Source organism: Neomonachus schauinslandi, chromosome 3, assembly GCF_002201575.2.
Source record: "Neomonachus schauinslandi chromosome 3, ASM220157v2, whole genome shotgun sequence".
Lineage (NCBI taxonomy): Eukaryota > Metazoa > Chordata > Mammalia > Carnivora > Phocidae > Neomonachus > Neomonachus schauinslandi.
The window spans coordinates 181,686,920-181,704,753 of NC_058405.1; the positions used below are offsets into that span (position 1 = coordinate 181,686,920).

The window sequence follows — 17,834 nt, forward strand, 5'->3', positions numbered from 1 at the left end:
TCCTTCCTTCCTTCCTTCCTTCCTTCCTTCCTTCCTTCCTTCCTTCCTTCCTTCCTTCCTTCCTTCCTTCCTTCCCCTGTCTGTTTAAGTAGGCTCTATGCCCAACATGGGGCTTGAACTCATGACCCAGAAATCAAGAGTCAAAAACTCCACTGACTGAGCCAGCCAGGCATCCCCCTAAACCAATCCTTGTACAAGTCTCCCCAGTTATCCCCCAATGAAATGAGTCTACAGAACACCTTTCATTGAATCCTGTCTCTTTGTTCTCTTAATCTGGATTAATTCCCTCAGCCCGCCCCACCTTTTATTTTTCCTATATATTTTCTTGTTGAAAACGGGGCTATTGTCTGCTTACTGCCCCACCTTTTGGATTTGTCTATGTCCTCTTCCCCAGATTGCCTATAAGCTGGAAATTACGTCTAAAACCATTCAGGTTATCTGTTTATTCTTTTTTTTTTTTTTAAGTATAAAGAAATACCATAAAGAAGTTCCATATTTTCACTTCCAGGATAACTTCTGTTCCTTCCTGTCCTCCCTTCCTCCCCGTCTTCCTTCTCCTTTCCCCCTCCCTCCCTTCTCCCTCCACACACAAGAATATAGAATTACAAAATTTGAATATTACAGAAGTACCAAAAGATACAAAACAAATTGAAAACTCCTCTCCACCTTTCCCCAAAGTCAACCACTGATGATTGTTTTTGCTTTAATACATGAAAGGCTGATTTTTTTTTAATCACCTCAAAGATGATTTTTGGTGTAAAGAGACTCATACGGCTTTCTAGACAGTGTTCCATTTTTGAAATTCTAAAAGAGTGTCATTTATTTTTTTTTTAAGATTTTATTTATTTATTTGAGAGAGCACAAACTAGAGGGAGGAGCAGGCTCCCCGCTGAGCAGCCCCTCCCCCAGGATCAAGACCTGAGCCACCCAGGCGCCCCAAAGAATGTCTTTTAAATGCAATTCTCAAATGATTCAAAACTGCTAATATTTCCATTTTATTACCATGAAACTATACAATTCTACTTCTCCGCTTAGTGACTCCACACAGACAGCCAAGGAAACCGATGACCATCTGACTGAGCCCAAACAGGAGCTCCAGAATCCCCACAAGTAGTAGGCCTAAAAACACTGAGAAATGGATCACCCTGTGTTTGTTTTCTTTAGAATTGAAGTGCAAGGTATATTTTCTCCAGTCACTGGCCATGAAGCCATCGATGGTGAGATTACTGAAATCAGTAGGAGCGAGGCAAGACTCACTAAAGAACCACTGCAGATTGAAGGATTTTGGATGAATGTCACTGAAATGAAAGAAACGATATAAGATTTTCAGGAATATCACTTACCATGAAAAGAATGCATCATCGTGCCCAGAAAAGGGCAAGTATACTAAAACAGCAAGTCCTTTGAAATACTGTGCCCAGAAGCTATAGCTAAGATCTGGGTTTCTGATCATCTATCCATGTACTCTGACAGCTACAAAACTTTTATTGAGTATCTGTCCATCCTCTAACCAGCATTTCTATAGTACCTACTCTTGGGTTGAACCATTATGAAATTTTCTATGTCAGAAATGGTCGAATATTCTTAATCTCACATGATTCAACCTAATTATACAGGCGGTCCTCTACTTGCTAAAGACAGGTAAATTAAGGAGCCCCCCCCCCCCACCTTGCACAGAACTCAATTCTTAGTACAAAACTGCAGTGTTGCATCTGCTCTTAAACTGGCTATACAACTTTTACTAACAAAAGGCATGTTAAAAAATGTCTGATTAAAGGGATTTGTACCCATTGTAACAAGGTATGGAAAATGAGAGACTTCTAGCCCAAACGCCACCTGCCCTAAGATGATTTTCCCCCCGGTTTTTCTAGAGTAAGGCTAAGTATTCTTAGACAGTTTGCATTTCTGGATACCAACAACTGACATTTATCCTGGGAAGACAACAGTATCTTCAACACATGGAATGGGAGTATGCATTTTGCAGTTTGCTGCAAGCATAGGATCCGTCTTGTAACTGTGTTACTATGTCTCCCCAGTTGCAGTGGCTCTTATCTCCAGAGCTTAGCCTGGTGCCTGGTGAGTTATTCTCTCCTAAGGGCCAAATGTGTAGAGCATCTGAGCTTGAAATGTCTTATTTTAAACTATAGATCTACTAGGAAAGGGATTTTTTTTTTTTTAATTTTGAGTCACAACAACTGCAGTATGCAAATTTTGAGAGATTTTTCTTTCTTAAGGTAGCAAGAGAAAAGGAGGGGGATTTTTTTTTTTTCCATGTAATTATAAAAGCGAATTCTGGTTCTTATCCAAACTGAGCAACATACAGATAACCAAGAGTCAGATTGTTTTTTTTCTTCCAGTTTTACAGATTGTGCCTAGATTCAGGCACAGAACCATGTGACAAGTCTGAAATGAGCCACTTACAAGTAACTCCTCAATACTGTCACTATATGAGTTAACCTTGATCCATCCCCATGCCTGCAGTATATTTATAGTACTTCTGCATGAATCCATCAACTGCTTTTGTTTCTTTTAGAGCTTATAAGTAAGGCTCTAGATTTTATGTATTGCGTTTTTATTCCATTTTTTAAATTATAAAGGTAACACATGATTAGGACTGAGAACCTGAGTTAGTTCGGAAGTGTAGAAATTTAGTGCTCCCTTCACTTCCCCAGGGAGTCCCCCGTGGCCATTCTTCAAGGATAAAAGTTAAGTTTCTGGTGTATATTTCTAGAAATTCTTTAGACACAGACACACACGCAGCCATGGGATAAGCCATCTGAGTCAAGTACTCCTTTTGGACAAGATTCCTGCCCTTCCTGCCCACCCCTCCCAAACCATTCTGAGCGTTTCCTCCATTTCTGTGGGATTGTACCAAGTGGCATTAAGACGCTGAATCCCTAAGAACCTGTGTTCCACTAATTCCATCAAAGCACAGCATGGCACCGTGTCAGCACCACACTATTCTCATGGAACTAGCTGCAGCATGTAAGACAATCTGTGAAAATCAGGATACTCACATCAAGTTATTGAATGAAAATTCACAACTGGAAGTGCTGTTCTCTTGAGAGTTACAAATGAGAGGACCTTCCGAGAGAGCCTGGATAGATACCAACATGCAATACACAGCACCAATGACCGTGATTACATTCAGAAGTGATGATAGAAGCATCTGGAAAATAAAGGAGGAGATTTGGCACACGTTCTTACGTGTTCCCGGTCTGTTTCGAGACTCAGCAGCAGGTGCAGGCTTCTGATCAACTGCTACTGGTCTCCGGTGCCCCCGTGGTCCTAGGTCTTAAGATCTCCATTTGATTAGGTCTGAATTATCAAAGAACAAGGAGGGCAAAGTCTCTGCCATTTGATTAGACTTATTAAAAGATTGTTGGGCTTGCTACTGTCTCCAGAAAATCTGCACCTTTATATACCTGAGTCTTGTCTGTTTCGAGAGACCACTCACATCTGGTACCTCCTCCCCATTCTGTGTACTTCCTACTCCACAGAACCTGGACTAGATCCTAACCACCCACATTTTGGTGTCTGATCTTCTGACTCCCAACTCTTTCATCCAGATTTGGCCCTGATGCTGTGAGTGGCTAGTGGTCCCTATTCTGCAGGGATCAATCAATAGTGTAGTGTTAAGCGGAGTTTCTCAACCTCAGCACTGCTGACATTGGGCATTTTGTTTTGGGGCCTTTCCTGTATATTCTGGGATGTTTGGCAGCATCCCTGGGCTCTACCCACTAGATACCAGTAGCAGTCCCTCCACCCCTCCAAACTGTTGACAACCAAATGTGTCCCGGACACTGCTGAATGTCCCTCTGGGGGGCAGAACTGCCCCTGATGGAGAACTATATTGTGTTAGGGAGAAAGACTGTAAGCCTTTAAGCACCTTTCATTTCATGAAAGAGAGTCAGAGAAAGCAGAAAAAAAGCATGGAATTTGCCAATAGGAAATGTTATGGCCCAAGTGAATGTTGGTATATGTGTATGCTTTCCAAAAAAAAAGCTCTATGTTGCTTCAGTGAAGTTGTTAGTCAATGATAATTATGACTTAAAATCTGCAGAGATGAAGGAATACTTGTCCTTTTCCTTGGATGCAATAATACTACCACTTCCAGAGGGTTTAGGAGACCTGGCTTAAATGAGTAGGCAGAAGAAGTGGCTTCCTTATGTACCTTATGCATGTTGTGAGATATTGGGCTTTACATATATTATCTCATTTAACCCTTTCAATAACCCCAAGAGATAGATGCTATTATTCCCACTTTATGGATGAGAAAAATATAATTCAGGGAGGTTGGCAAACTTGTCAGAATCTCACAGCTGAGAAATGCTAGTGCTCAGATTTTAATCACTACACCAGAATTCATCGAGCTGAAAGCGCAGAATGATGGACTTGGGGTCTAATTCAAATCCAGATTCTTCCACACTACGGTGGACTGTGCCAGTTTATTTGCTCATCAAGAAGTGCACTACTGGGGCGCCTGGGTGGCTCAGTTGGTTGGTCGGCTGCCTTTGGCTCAGGTCGTGATCCCGGGGTCCTGGGATCGAGTCCCGCATCAGGCTCCCTGCTCCGCGGGGAGCCTGCTTCTCCCTCTCCCTCTGCCTGCCTCTCTGTCTACTTGTGCTCTCTATCTCTCTGTCAAATAAATTAATTAATAAAAAAAATCTTAAAAAAAAAAAAAGAAGTGCACTACTTATATTTTGGTCATTTATTATTTCTAACTTCTTATCACTACAAAGGGGCCTGGCTTTAGAACTGATCCTGTGGGGGTTCATGTAAATGACTCCGCAAAACCAAAGCATGTGGAAACAAAACCAAGAATTGGACAAAAGGAAGGAGCAAGGAACAGTTAAAGTACAGGAAATAGTTGGAACAGTTAATACAGGAGATAAACCTTAGTGACCCCATCTTCCACCTTAAGATCTAGCCTTTATCACCTTTATGATGTCTTGGTCTTTTCTAGACTTGGAAGATACATAATATGACTTAAACATCAGTCTCTCCATGACTGCCACAAAGTGAGAAAAGTGCCTAGGAACACTTTATTGCATATAATCAATATAAGCTGGAAATTTTAAATAAATAGCCAGCACCACTATTATTAATAGAGCATGAACTGTATTATATAGCACCCCCCCGCCCTTGGCACTCCAGAGTTCCTGTAGCTCCTTGGCACATAATAATCTGTAATGTTGCTGAAGCATGAATTCCAATGATTTTCAAGGTTGGTATGGGGAAGAAAATCCTGCTGAGTTAAGCCCCACACCTGCATGAAAAGGTGTCTTGCTTATTTTCAACGTACAGCCCTCCAAGGACAGAAAAAACCTAAGTGATCGTTGAAAAGATGACTTGTCATTAAAGACATGTGGGGGGGGAAAGATTCTTAATGGAAATACGATTTGAGACAAAAATTTAGGGAAGTGTTCTGATATTTTAGAGTTCAGGGATTAGAAATATCTCAAGATGTCTTTCTCAAGAATGTAAGTAGAATATAGAGGTAAGATAAAGTCAAACTGCAAATTATAATTTAAAAAGAAAAGTTCCAGAGAGGGGAAACTGAAAACTAATATTTATTGATATTAGTTATCATAGTTATCATTAGTTATCTTAGTGGTTTTGAGAGAATTAAATAAGGTTGTAGAGTTGGAAGTGTTCTGAGCATAGTAACAGAAGGTTAAATATTCACTTCCTTTACTTTTAACTTAGTTATAATTTTATACATAATGGGTGCACAGTAAAAGTTTGGTGTTTAAGTCATATCGTGTATCTTCCAAGTATCTATGGTGTATCAGGAACAAAGATGGACTATCAACAATTAGCAAAGTAATTATAATCCTAGATAAATATCAAATGTCAGAAAAGGGTAATTTTTAAAAATATAAATATGTAATACAGATATAAATATGCACGCTTTTAAACACTGGGTCTCCCCCCTGGGGTTGCATTGGAATCACCTAGGGTGCTTTTGAAAAATACTGAATCTCTGGGGGCCACCAGGCATTGATAATTTTAAGATCATTCTGGGTGATTCTAATGTTCTCCTAAGGCTGAGCACCATTGTTTTCAAACCTCAAGCTCAGCCAGGAATATTTACTATGACTGCTTGTTTATTGATCTACCCCCCGCCCTTAGAGAATTATTAGAGTCCTCAGTGTTACTTAATAACAATGGCCATGGCATAAATAGTGTAAAGATGGTGAATTTTGGAGTCTGATAGATTTGGATAAAAATTCACCTACTTACCAGCTGTACTACCCTGGCAAATTATTTGCTTTCTCTGAGGATCAATTTCTCAGCCAATGAAACAGAGACCATAATATTTCCCACTTAGTGGTTTTGAGAGAATTAAATAAGGTTGTAGAGTTGGAAGTGTTCTGAGCATAGTAACAGAAGGTTAACAAATATTCACTTCCTTTACTTTTAACTTAGTTACAATTTTATACATAATGGGTGCACAGTAAATGTTTGAAAAAAATAACCATTGTCTCCTTTAACTGGATAAGGACAAATTATTTTGATCCTAGCAAAGCCATCTTTCATAGAATTGAGGGTACACTTTCCCGAAGTCTTTATACACATCACGAAAATAACAAGTATTCAAGAATTATGAAATTGATTACAGCTCTGGGTGTGCCTTCCAAATCTCCTTTCTTTGAAACCCTTTAGGGGGTGAAACTGGAGATTGAGGAAAGGTCTGAAGACTGACTCCAAAGCTAAATTCTTATGGGGACAAAAAGAAAAAAGAAAAACTTCACACTTTCCATAATATCATGTAATCGTTGTAAATTGCACGTTTCTATGGCTGTGGTCCTGGTCACTGACTGGGCAGATACTGATGACTCATCAGTCACCAACTCTTCTTGTGCTCTGGCTCCGGGGAATGGCACCATACTCACTCCAGTTCTGTTGTTGCAGCACGCTCTTTTTCTTGCTGCCAAGGACATTGTTGTTGCTGGAATGGCCTGGAAATCACATCAACAGGAACGATGAATGTGATTACTTCTCATCAGATGGAAAAAGCACTCATCACCACCTCCCACAGTTGTGGGAAATCAGGGCTCAAGAGAACAAAAGGGGAAATTTGGCAATATCCCTTGATCTGCTGCACTTTGGGATCCCCTTTTAAACCACAAAGATTAAAGTGGGGGAGGGCTGGGACATCTCAGGATAACAGCTTCAAACTCTTCCATCTACATTCTTACTCTCATCTTTAGAGAGACTTGGATTTTAAATGGATTAGAATGAGTTAGTTATTCATTGTTTTGGAAGGAATGTTTCTGAAAGAATTGTTTGCATCATCCAAAATTCTCCTTTTTTTTTCTTTTTTCTTTCTTCCTCTTCTTTTTTTTTTTTTTAAGTTACTATAATCTATGACCACTTACCCAATTTCCCAAAAATTGTATAAATTAATCTGGCAAGCATCCAGAAAAGGAATTGTTTGGTTGGCAGTTGGGAACTAAGAATTCTGTCCCCACCCTCTCCCACTTCCTAACTTCCCTCCTACCCCCTGATTTTGGGAAAATTTTTTGGGAAAAAATTTCCCAACCCCTGGTTTAGAGAGGGTCACCACCATCTCGCCTGTCACCAAGCTTATGACCAGAGATTTATCTTTGGTTCCACGTTCTCCTTTCTGCTCATGGATCCATGACAGGTCATGAGCTCACTTTTTGGGAATCCTGCATATAGAGCCTTCTATGTCAAGGGAGAGGCACATTGCTGAGGAAAACTGTGAGAAATGATGCTGCATTCTCAGGATTAGGTTTCAATTTTGAGTAATATCTAGTCAGTAGCCATGACTAGAAATTCTTACTGGAAAAAGTTTTGTATCATTGAAGAGTGAAATGTAAATCATTTCCTTCCACTGTAGAAATTTTAGCCGTGAGCTTTTTCTGCTCTCTCAGCACAACTGCCCTAAAGCAGTTCTCTCTTCTTCTTCCCACTCTTGTTTTCTAATGTTTTATTGAGTTCTAGCAACAGGCCAGGTACTGTTGTAGGTGTTGAACATGGTTCAGTTCATTCCAGCCTCGTAACAATCCCATGAGGTAGGCGCTAGTATTACTCCCAGTTTACCAAGGAAAAAACTGAGACACAGCAAGTTTGAGTTACTGACCTAAGAAAGTGGATGAGTGGGGATCCAAACCTAGGCATTTGGGGTCCAGAGCCCAGACTTTCAACCATGACTCTACACTGGCCAATTCTGACAGTTCTCTCTTCCTCCATAGAGTCTATTCATTCTCATCCTCCCCCCCCCCCCCCCCTGCCGCCCCCACCCCACCACCTGATTCATCTCATCGTCCTCCTTACTGCTCTTTCCCTGATGCTTCTTTTCAAGCCCACATCCACCTTTGTTCTTTTAGAACAGGTCTAAGATCTGCAGCTTACAAGGCAGCTTTCCTGACAAACTTCACCCCGTTCTGACCGTGTGCTGACTCCATGTCACTTGTGGAGAAGAGTATTGTTATCAAGCTTTGCTTATATATTGCCTTGAACACCAACACTCTTATAATTCAGGGGGCACAGGTATGTATGACAACCCAGCCACTCTGGGGCATAGCTTGAGAGCCCAGAAGAAAAGGAAAAAAAATTTTAGCTCCCAAATAGGTGTTAGCATTCATGGACTAAGCTTCCTTTGTTGTACTCATAAGCTATACTATCTTCTGAATTTAAGGAACAAATAATTTAGAACAGAAACTGGCAAACTGTGGCCCACCATCTCTTTTTTTATAAATAAAGTTTTATTTGAATACAGCCATGCCCATTCACTTACATATTGTGCATGGCTGCTTTCACACATCAATGGTACAGTTGAATAGTTGTGAGAGAGACTGGATTGCAAAGCTGCAAATACTCACTATCTGGCTCTTTATAGAAAAAATTTCCCAACCCCTGATTTAGAAATGTAATGAGTCTGTTAAAGGTGGAACAACATTGAGTTACAGCTTAAATGGATAAATCATTCCATTTTCCTTATTGATGTAAATTAAACTTTAACTTTCTGGAGGATTAATTTATCTCAGAAATGCTGAACATTTACTTTTGTAGTTCTTCTCCCTTGCAAAGGTGTTTTATAAAGTAATAATGGCTTGCAGTATATGAATCCTCACCCAGTTGACTTCATGACATCTTAACACATCTTTATTCCATCATTATAGGTAACTTGATAATTCACTGTATTTCAACCATTTTGTCCATTCAAAGTTTTGGAAGTTGGAGGGGCTCTTTATAAGATGGACAATAAAATGTGATTTGATTTTATTTTTTTTAAGTCATTTCTATACCCACCATGGGGCTCGAACCCACAACCTAGAGATCAAGTTGCACCCTCCACCGACTGAGACAGGCACCCCTGGACAGTAAAATATGAAAGTATGTGTGTGCATATGTAACTGAATTATAATAAATCTTCCAGATAATCTCCTGTGAAAATGAGTAATTAGGAAAATACTCTTTCTCTTCAGTTCTTAAGCACGCTTGAATGCGTGAGTTTTTGTGAAATTAAAAATCTTGATAGACATTTGTTTTTATAAAAAAGTATACTACTTTTGTTGAACAATACTTGTTCATTTTTTTTAATAGAAACCCATACTTTTATCCAGCTTTAGAAGTAAGGTAGTAAACAATTTTACAAATGAAGTAATAGAAAGCTTTTAGATCATTAAAACTCGGACAGAATGCAACTTTGGGGATTTTTCTAAGTACTTGAACATGAAAGTAACACACAAATCCGTAGTTCATCATAAATATAAAAACTACATTTTGAGAATTCTTGCTGTACATAATGTCTTCTAATTTGGTTAACGTTCAACAATTTGTTAAGACTTTAGTAACTGATAAATTATCGTTATGTAATAAGCACACTAAATGAATAAGCATGATTAAGATCAGACTTCCAACTGATCTCACATAAAAATAAAGTGTCCTTTATATTTTTTAGAGGAAACATTTCAAGTCTTTCTTTTTAGTACCTGAAAAAAAAAAAATAACATGTATTGATTTTTCCACTTAGCAGACAATGATTGTAGATAATTACGTAATATCTATTCTTAGTCATGGTTTCAAAAGATGAAAATGTTCACCTCTCTTTTCACTAAATCATAAAACCATAAAATGAATGTGTATTTTATGAAGTAATCAATAATGAATTCCATAGTTATTATTAGCTACTTCCTGCAAAATCCCCTGTTTTTGAAGAAAATTTAAAATGCACAGCAATTTTAGAAAGATTTCAAGAGCTATGACAAGAGTACTCTCACAGATAGTGAATGCTTCCTTATTAACTTTTCTGCATGTTTACAAGTATATGAAGAGTTCAATATTTTGAATGATTCCCTTTGAAAAAGATATTCTTTCACATTCTATTTATAGCCAAGGAGCATGAAGATGTATCTGTACTCTGAGCCCTTCTATCACCTACCAGTCTGCTTGTGAGCCTAATCTATAGTTTGAGGCTCAGTCAATAAAACGCCTATTGAAATTTTCAGGTAGTTTGCTGCCTTGATGACCTTCTATGGTACTGCGTAATAGAGATCCCTCATGTGATTCCGGGTCTTCATTAATATTTACTGAGGATGATAAAGTAAACCTAGTCCTAGAACCAAGAAGTCCAGATTTTCTGGAACTGTTTCGCAGATTTATTTCACCTTTCTATGCTTCTGTTTCCTGGCCACTTAAATTTATGGATTAGGTTATGGATTTTATCTTTCCCCTCTGTCAACCTGAGACAGCTGTTGAGGATTATGGTGCTAATACTGATGGAAAACAGAGCTTTGGAATCAGATAAATCTGGAATTGAGTTTCACACCTACTATGCGCCTTGTTAACAGTCCTAACCTTCTGTATGCTGATCTGTTAAAATACAAATGGTAATATCTGCTTAGCCAGATTATTAGATGAAATGAGATAGTGTAAACCCAGTAGCTGGCACTTAAGAGTACTCTCTGTGCGCCCTTCTCTGTCTTCACCCCCTCACCTTCCTCCCCTCCCCCCACCAACATAAACACACATGGAATGTAGGTGTGTACACTCACCAACTCAGGCTCCATTAATGCGAGCAAGAAATTGTTTTTAACTGAGACAGGTTTTGTAGTAGAGCCAATTTATAGTTAAAAAGACGTGACTTATTCTAAATGGATTGTTTTAACTGAGGAACTTTTGGGGCCTCGTGGAAATTGCCCTCATTGGTTAGACTTGGCGAGCTGCTCCTGTCTTTTGGTCTAAGCAAATGCAAGGAAGCTCATGCTATTTAAGTGGAGAGAAGCTTCTAGAAGGGCAGAAAGCAGACACAAGGATTGGCAGTTGCATCAGGGCTGAGCACTGTTGATCACTTTCTCTCAGCCTGGAAGGGAACTCTCAGGGTTGTTTGAAGAAATAGACCCTTTGCCTAAAGCAAGTAGATTGCTCACGATGTTAGAGGGAAAGAAACCATCGACTTTTGGGGAATGCTTCCTAAAATGGCTTTTTGGGGCCAATGTGGTCTCAAATCCAGTGTGCCAGCCAAAGGACAAATTTTTTTTTTTTTCTCATTAAACTTTTGTTTTAATGGGTCTCAAAATTCTGTGACAGATTTTTGGTCAAGTTGTTTTCATTAAAAAGTACTGATATTAAAAACAAATAACTTTGTGTAAGGACAAATTTTTATCTAAAGTTTAACATATAATGACCCAAGAGCGTTTTCATAAAGTCTGGGCTAAGACCAGCAGCGGTAACTCATCACCACTGAAACGCACACAGGTTCAAACAAAAGCTCATTTCTCGGACATTAACCAGACTCCCTTAGGTACCACTTACCACTCCCGTATTCCTGGAGTGAATACTTAGAGACTAGTATTGGCAAAGGAAAGCTGAGGGAAGGGATTCAAAACAACTTTAAAGCTTAGAAGAACGGCATAACACATGTGAAGAAATAGGATAGGTAACAATCCAACCAACTTTTATAAAATTATTAATTTTTTTGCCCAAACTCCCTAGTCCATACCACAGTTTATTTAAATTGTCATTCTTCACTGATGAGGGTATAAATTAATACCATTCCACTGCTCCTAACAGTATCCTGAGCCAAGACATAGTCCACTGTAAAGCTGAAAGATGGTGTTTAGGAGTTTGGTCAAATAGGCAGTCCTTTCTCCAAATCAAGCCAAATAAATGTTACTCACCATCAGACCTGCTCCTATAATCCCTGGGAACAACCACTCAAAGCAAGAGATGGGGTTGTGAAAAAATTGGCCTCCATCCACAAAGTTGACAATTAGAGGGATTGCATTGAGAACTATTCCCAATAGAAGTAGAACAAGCAAGCTGAATCCACTGCAGGATGTTCACCCTTCACAGCAGGTCATGGTCACCCCCGGTTCAGTGAGAAACCCTCGTCAAAGTGGCTGCTGGCATGGCACTGTCTTGCCTTTTATCCTGAGCCTTCTAGTTTGTCTTGCCTTTTATCCTGAGCCTTCTAGTTTGTCTTGCCTTTTATCCTGAGCCTTCTGGTTAAAGTCTAGAACTTACGAAAAATAACTGCAGGAAGTTCAGAGTCCATCCAGTAGGGCAGGGCAGGGCATTATTATGAGAACTGTTACAGGAAGTAAGTTGGATTTCTTTTTTTTTTTTTTCTTCAGTTCGTTATATATTTATTAACGACAACTATTTATAGTTTATAAAAAAATTGCCCTGATATACACAAAAATTTCCTGATAATGGTTATTAAAAACAGCTACTCCCACCCACTCCCCTTGTGTCCACCTCAATAGTCAATCTACCCTGGCTTAATCTGGAAATGTAATCCAGTAAGACTGAAGACAAAACACTTCAGGTCCTGGGCAAGATAATAAAATACCTGTGAGCCTTCTGGACCCTTGGATTGAGTGACATCAATAAGATAGCCAATTTTTGATGTTGTTAAAGAAACGTGTTCATCTCCAATGACAATTTCGAACTCCTGCCAGCCCACCCTATCAGGAGGAGGCCACAGAGCATCATCCTTTCTGGTTATCATGCTGCCAACAATTATTCTCTTCAATATCTCCATCGCACTTTGATGTACATAAGCCCGATCGTGACATCATTTGTGTAATTGCAATAGATGACACATCTTGATTTCCCATCAGGTGGGAACTGAAACTACAGGAATCTGAGGTCAAACTTGCCCTTGTGACCCACGTAATAATGCAGATAAAGGTCACGCTCCCTGGCTCCATAGGGGAAGGAAGGTGGGAAAAAAAATCTGTAGTTTCTGTTAGATACATTTATGCAAGAAAATAAAGAGATGAAAACTAAAAAAAAAAAAAAAAAGGAAAAAAGGAGAAAAAGGATGGGTTTAGGATATGTTTCCTTAATTTACATTTTACTAGTATGCCTTATAAAAAGTAAGAACAAGAATATCCATTTTATAAAAAGTATGTTTTCCTGTTGTATTGATATTATTACCACCTATGGAAGTTCCTTATTTTGAAAATGTTCAATAAGAAAATGAACATATATGAAACAGAAAATAATTTTCTCTGCTGCAAATGTTCTTGATTCGTCAAAATGTTAGGGCTCGGTTTCAGACTGTATTCTCACATACACAAAATTAAGACATTTTTTTGATTTCATATTTTTCCAGTCTTATAGACGAATCCATTTAGATGTGGCCTGTCCAAGGCTAGTGGGAGTTTCCGTTACCACTGGAAAACTGACAGTATTCAAGTATGGAAACCAGAATGAAACGGGAATAGGAGAAAGATGGAGGGGCAGATAGATTATCATGTCTTACTTTCTTCGAACCTTGAGCACTTACTTGGTTATGCCCAGTATATTTCTGGCCTCTGGCTTCATGTTGTCTCCCTACTAGTTTGTGAGTGCCTCAAGAAAAGTTTCCATCAGTTGGGATAGGCTTTAAAATACCAAAGTTCTCACTCATGCTAACTGGCCATCGTAGATCAACAAGAGGGCTCTGTTTATGGTTGTTACTGAGAGATTCAGGGGCACAAACCACTTCTATCCCAGCTTTCACAATTGTGGAGGCAGAATAAAAAGATGTGGTGAGCCACATACTGGGTCTGAACGTTTTTTTGTCCAGAAGAGATCCACATCATGTCTTTTCACATTTTCTTGGCCAAATGGTCACTCAGTTATGCTTGAGTTCAAGTGCGTGATGAAATACAAACCGACGTGTGTCCAGAAGAGAGTCAAACATAGGGCACAGAAACAGGATGACAGCAATAGGTGGAAAAACGCACTCAGTATACGTTTGGATCAACCATGTATTACCTTCAGAACACAACCGGGCGAAGTACAGGTCAGTCTTGTTTGTAAGCTACAGACCCTCGGGCGGCTGAGCGGGAGCGCACAGACAGACGAGGCGCTTCAGGGCCACGATGAGCCCTGTTGCAAAGGCAGGTCGGCGATGGGCCCTCCTTCGCAGAGGAGGTCTGGGGCGGGGCGGTGAGTCCTCAGTGGTCACACCAGCCTCCCGTGTACCAGGGGCACCCCTCCATCCGGGCAGGACGATCCCTGGGCCCTGCACGTTAGGGTCCCACATGCCACGAAGACACAAAAATAAATCGACTAAAGCACACAATGGTCCCTCCGCCACTGAGGAGCCAGAGCCGAGCCCGGGAGCCTAAGCATCTGCTGCGTGAGCTGACGAATCCGCTCAGGCCCCAGGGAAGTGGTGTGTCCTCAGCCCTGCGTGTGTCCTCAGCCCTGCCCGTGTCCCTGCCACAGGAGCTTGCTGCCTCTGCCACGGAGGTTTGCGGGCGGATTGCTTCCGAGCGTGTGCGGGGAGGGTTTGTGTGGCGGAAACAGGCAAGAGAAAAGACAGATTTACTTGTTAAATCTTTCTCAGCGCGGATACAGAATAGTCTTGTATAATAAAGTCTCATTCCGGTCCGGACTGGCAAGCGTCCATTGTCTTGCTTCCCCTTGGGTTCTTTTTTTTTTTTTTTTTTAAGATTTTATTTATTTATTTGACAGAGAGAGACACAGCGAGAGAGGGAACACAAGCAGGGGGAGGGGGAGAGGGAGAAGCAGGCTTCCCGCCGAGCAGGGAGCCCGATGTGGGACTCGATCCCAGGACCCTGGGATCATGACCTGAGCTGAAGGCAGTCGCTTAACCAACTGAGCCACCCAGGCGCCCTCCCCTTGGGTTCTAATTAGCCATTCCGGGGGGCTTACGTGTCAGCGCGGTGCTCGCAAGGGTTGCAGGAAGTCGCTGAGCAATGTCTAGCAGATTACACAATTCATACTCCGCTTAGATTTGTTCGCATGTCCTTCTAGACATAATGGGCCTGAAACAGCCTATTGATTCTTTCCTTTGGCAATGAATGGACATCAAACACTAGACTTATGAATACCTTTACCTTCTTAACATATTTGCCAAAATTTAATTACATTAAAACATTTTCAACTTTATTTAGTAATATTTATTTAAAATGTGGATGTTCATTAATTATCATTTGATTTTTCTTTTAATTTGGTAGGTAATTTTGTGGGTTTTTTTTTTTTTTCAAGAAACTTAACTTTTAAACATGTGAAAAGTACTTCAAAAAATTTTTTTTTTACTTTTACAATTCCTGTATTTTGTTCTTTTGATGAAATATATTCAAATTTTGTATAATTTAAATACTACTACATTTTATTTTTCATCCTTTGGTCAATTATAAATACTTAGTTTATTGAATGAAGGTAAGGGAAAACATTCTAGTATAAAGATACAATAATTTATGATTTATGTGCATCTCTATTTTACTAATCCAAACAGCTCGACCCATCAACAGCCTGACTCATCCAAACAACCTGACCCATCAACAGAATACCCAACCATAATGCAATAGTGATTAAATTCAGTGGACTTTGCTATTTTGCCAAAAATCGCAGATTTACACATATTTGTTTTCATTTGGTTGTTATAAAGGTATATTTGATAAGGCAGAAGGATAGAGCATATTTCAACTATCTGTTAGGGTAATTTATCACTTTTTAATACTGAGACATGCAGTCTGCAGGCTTTAATTTTTATTCACATCTTGGCCCTGCCAGTGTTAGGGTGGGGCCTGCATGCAAACACAAGTGGACGGCACCCACCAGCCCAGAGAGATGGTGGAGTGTAATTGGAACCTAGGGAGCAGGGAGGAGCTGGGATGGAGGAGATCAGTTAGCAATGCAGGGGACACACTCCAGAGAGGCTTAAAAACCACTCTCGGCCCTTTGCTTTCATCCTGTGGGTGACTGGGAGCCCTGAAAAGTTAGGCACAGGAGGAAGAAGTCCCAGTAGTCCAGGGAACAGCTGGGTTGCTCTTCCCACTGGGCAGTCAGTAACGATGCTTGGAACCATATCTTCTGGGAGGGAAGCCCCAAGATGCTATTACTTGTCCATCAAAGGATGGGAGGCAGGGCTTGAATAGGTCGATTTCAAATCTTGCTTTCACAGGGAGTTACCCTCTTTTAGAAAAGTGAGCGCTGGTCATTATTGTTCTTCCTGAAATCACCTGAGGTTAAAAAAAAAAAAAAAACTAAGAGAAAAGAGAGCACATTCTTTAAAATGGAATATCTGGTCACTCATTCTGTTGTTCATGGGATGCTTTAGGAGAGAGTACCTTTGGAGGGAATGTTGTTGGATGTGAAATTGGGAGGGGGTCATGATGTATTAGGAAAATGCACTGGGGGTGGGGGGTAGGAGTCAGTCCCCTCCAGATGTTTGGCTTGTGCAGGTCCCTCTAGCTTCATGTGACTTCCTCACAAATAATTTCTTCTGGCCTAATGTTGCCATTATGTGGTCATTCCCCTGATCTTATATCATATTCCGCATTTCATTGAGAACATTATTCACTGAAAATAAACATTATTAATTTAATGGGATCCGATTTTAGTCCACAATCAACATGAACCTTGGCATTCATCTTCCTAAAATGCTCAGCTCTGCCCAAGGTTCAACTCGGAGCCATATATAGGAAGTAGACAAGACCTTGCTCTCTCCACTTTTCTACCTCAGAAGAAAGAATATTCATCTGAGAGAAGGACATGGATTAGGATGAAGGGGAAAGTAGGAACACACATGTGATTCTTTTAGAATCTTGCATCTTCTCTACGGCAGAGCGGTAATAAAAGCCGCCAGGAAAATTTCTGAGTAGCAATTCTAATAGAGTCATTTGTTATGTATCAGCAGCAAATGACCATGAATGAAATGATAGTGAGTTGTCTTGCCTGTGGAGGTAGTTTCCATACAGTTTCTAATCCAGTGACCGTCATCATTTAGACATAGAGTATTTGACCTTGTGGTTTTGTGCACATAGAAGCACATATGACAATTGTCTAGAGTCATGAAAATTTATAAGTCATTGGAGTGTTGGATGAAGGATAGCTCATCCTTCAGCAAATACTTACTGAGAATCTACTGTGTAGGCTCTGTTCTCAGCAAATGGGATGAATCAGTGAACAAACCCAACATAGATCCCTGCCCCACAAAGCTTCCACACTCATGGGTAGAAACAAAACATAAATATAATGGATAAATATTGAGTACATTAGAAAGTGGTAAGTTCCAGGGTGCCTGGGTGCCTCAGTTAATTGAGTGTCTGCCTTCACCTCCAGTCATGATCCCGGGGTCCTGGGACCGAGTCCCATGTCTGGCTCCTTGCTTGGCAGGGAGCCTGCTTCTCCCTTGGCCTGCCGCTCCCCCTGCTTGTGCTCATTCTCTCTCTCTGATAAATAAATAAATAAAATCTTGAAAGAAAGAAAGAAAGAAAGAAAGAAAGAAAGAAAGAAAGAAAGAAAGAAAGAAGAAAGAAAGAAAGAAGAAAGAAAGAAAGAAAGAAGAAAGAAAGAAAGAAAGAAAGAAAGAAAGAAAGAAAGAAAGAAAG

At 40.1% G+C, this 17,834-nt stretch overlaps 1 protein-coding gene and 1 pseudogene across 1 annotated transcript; both read right to left on the bottom strand.

Moving 5' to 3' along the window:
- Positions 1-1,009: 1,009 nt before the first annotated feature.
- On the bottom strand, positions 1,010-12,338 carry TM4SF20 (transmembrane 4 L six family member 20). Its single transcript, XM_021682957.1, is given in 4 exon segments — positions 1,010-1,298; positions 3,018-3,169; positions 6,900-6,965; positions 12,156-12,338. Coding segments are annotated over 4 exon segments (690 nt in total).
- Positions 12,339-12,748: 410 nt separating this feature from the next.
- On the bottom strand, positions 12,749-13,809 carry LOC110574332 (annotated as a pseudogene).
- Positions 13,810-17,834: the final 4,025 nt, after the last annotated feature.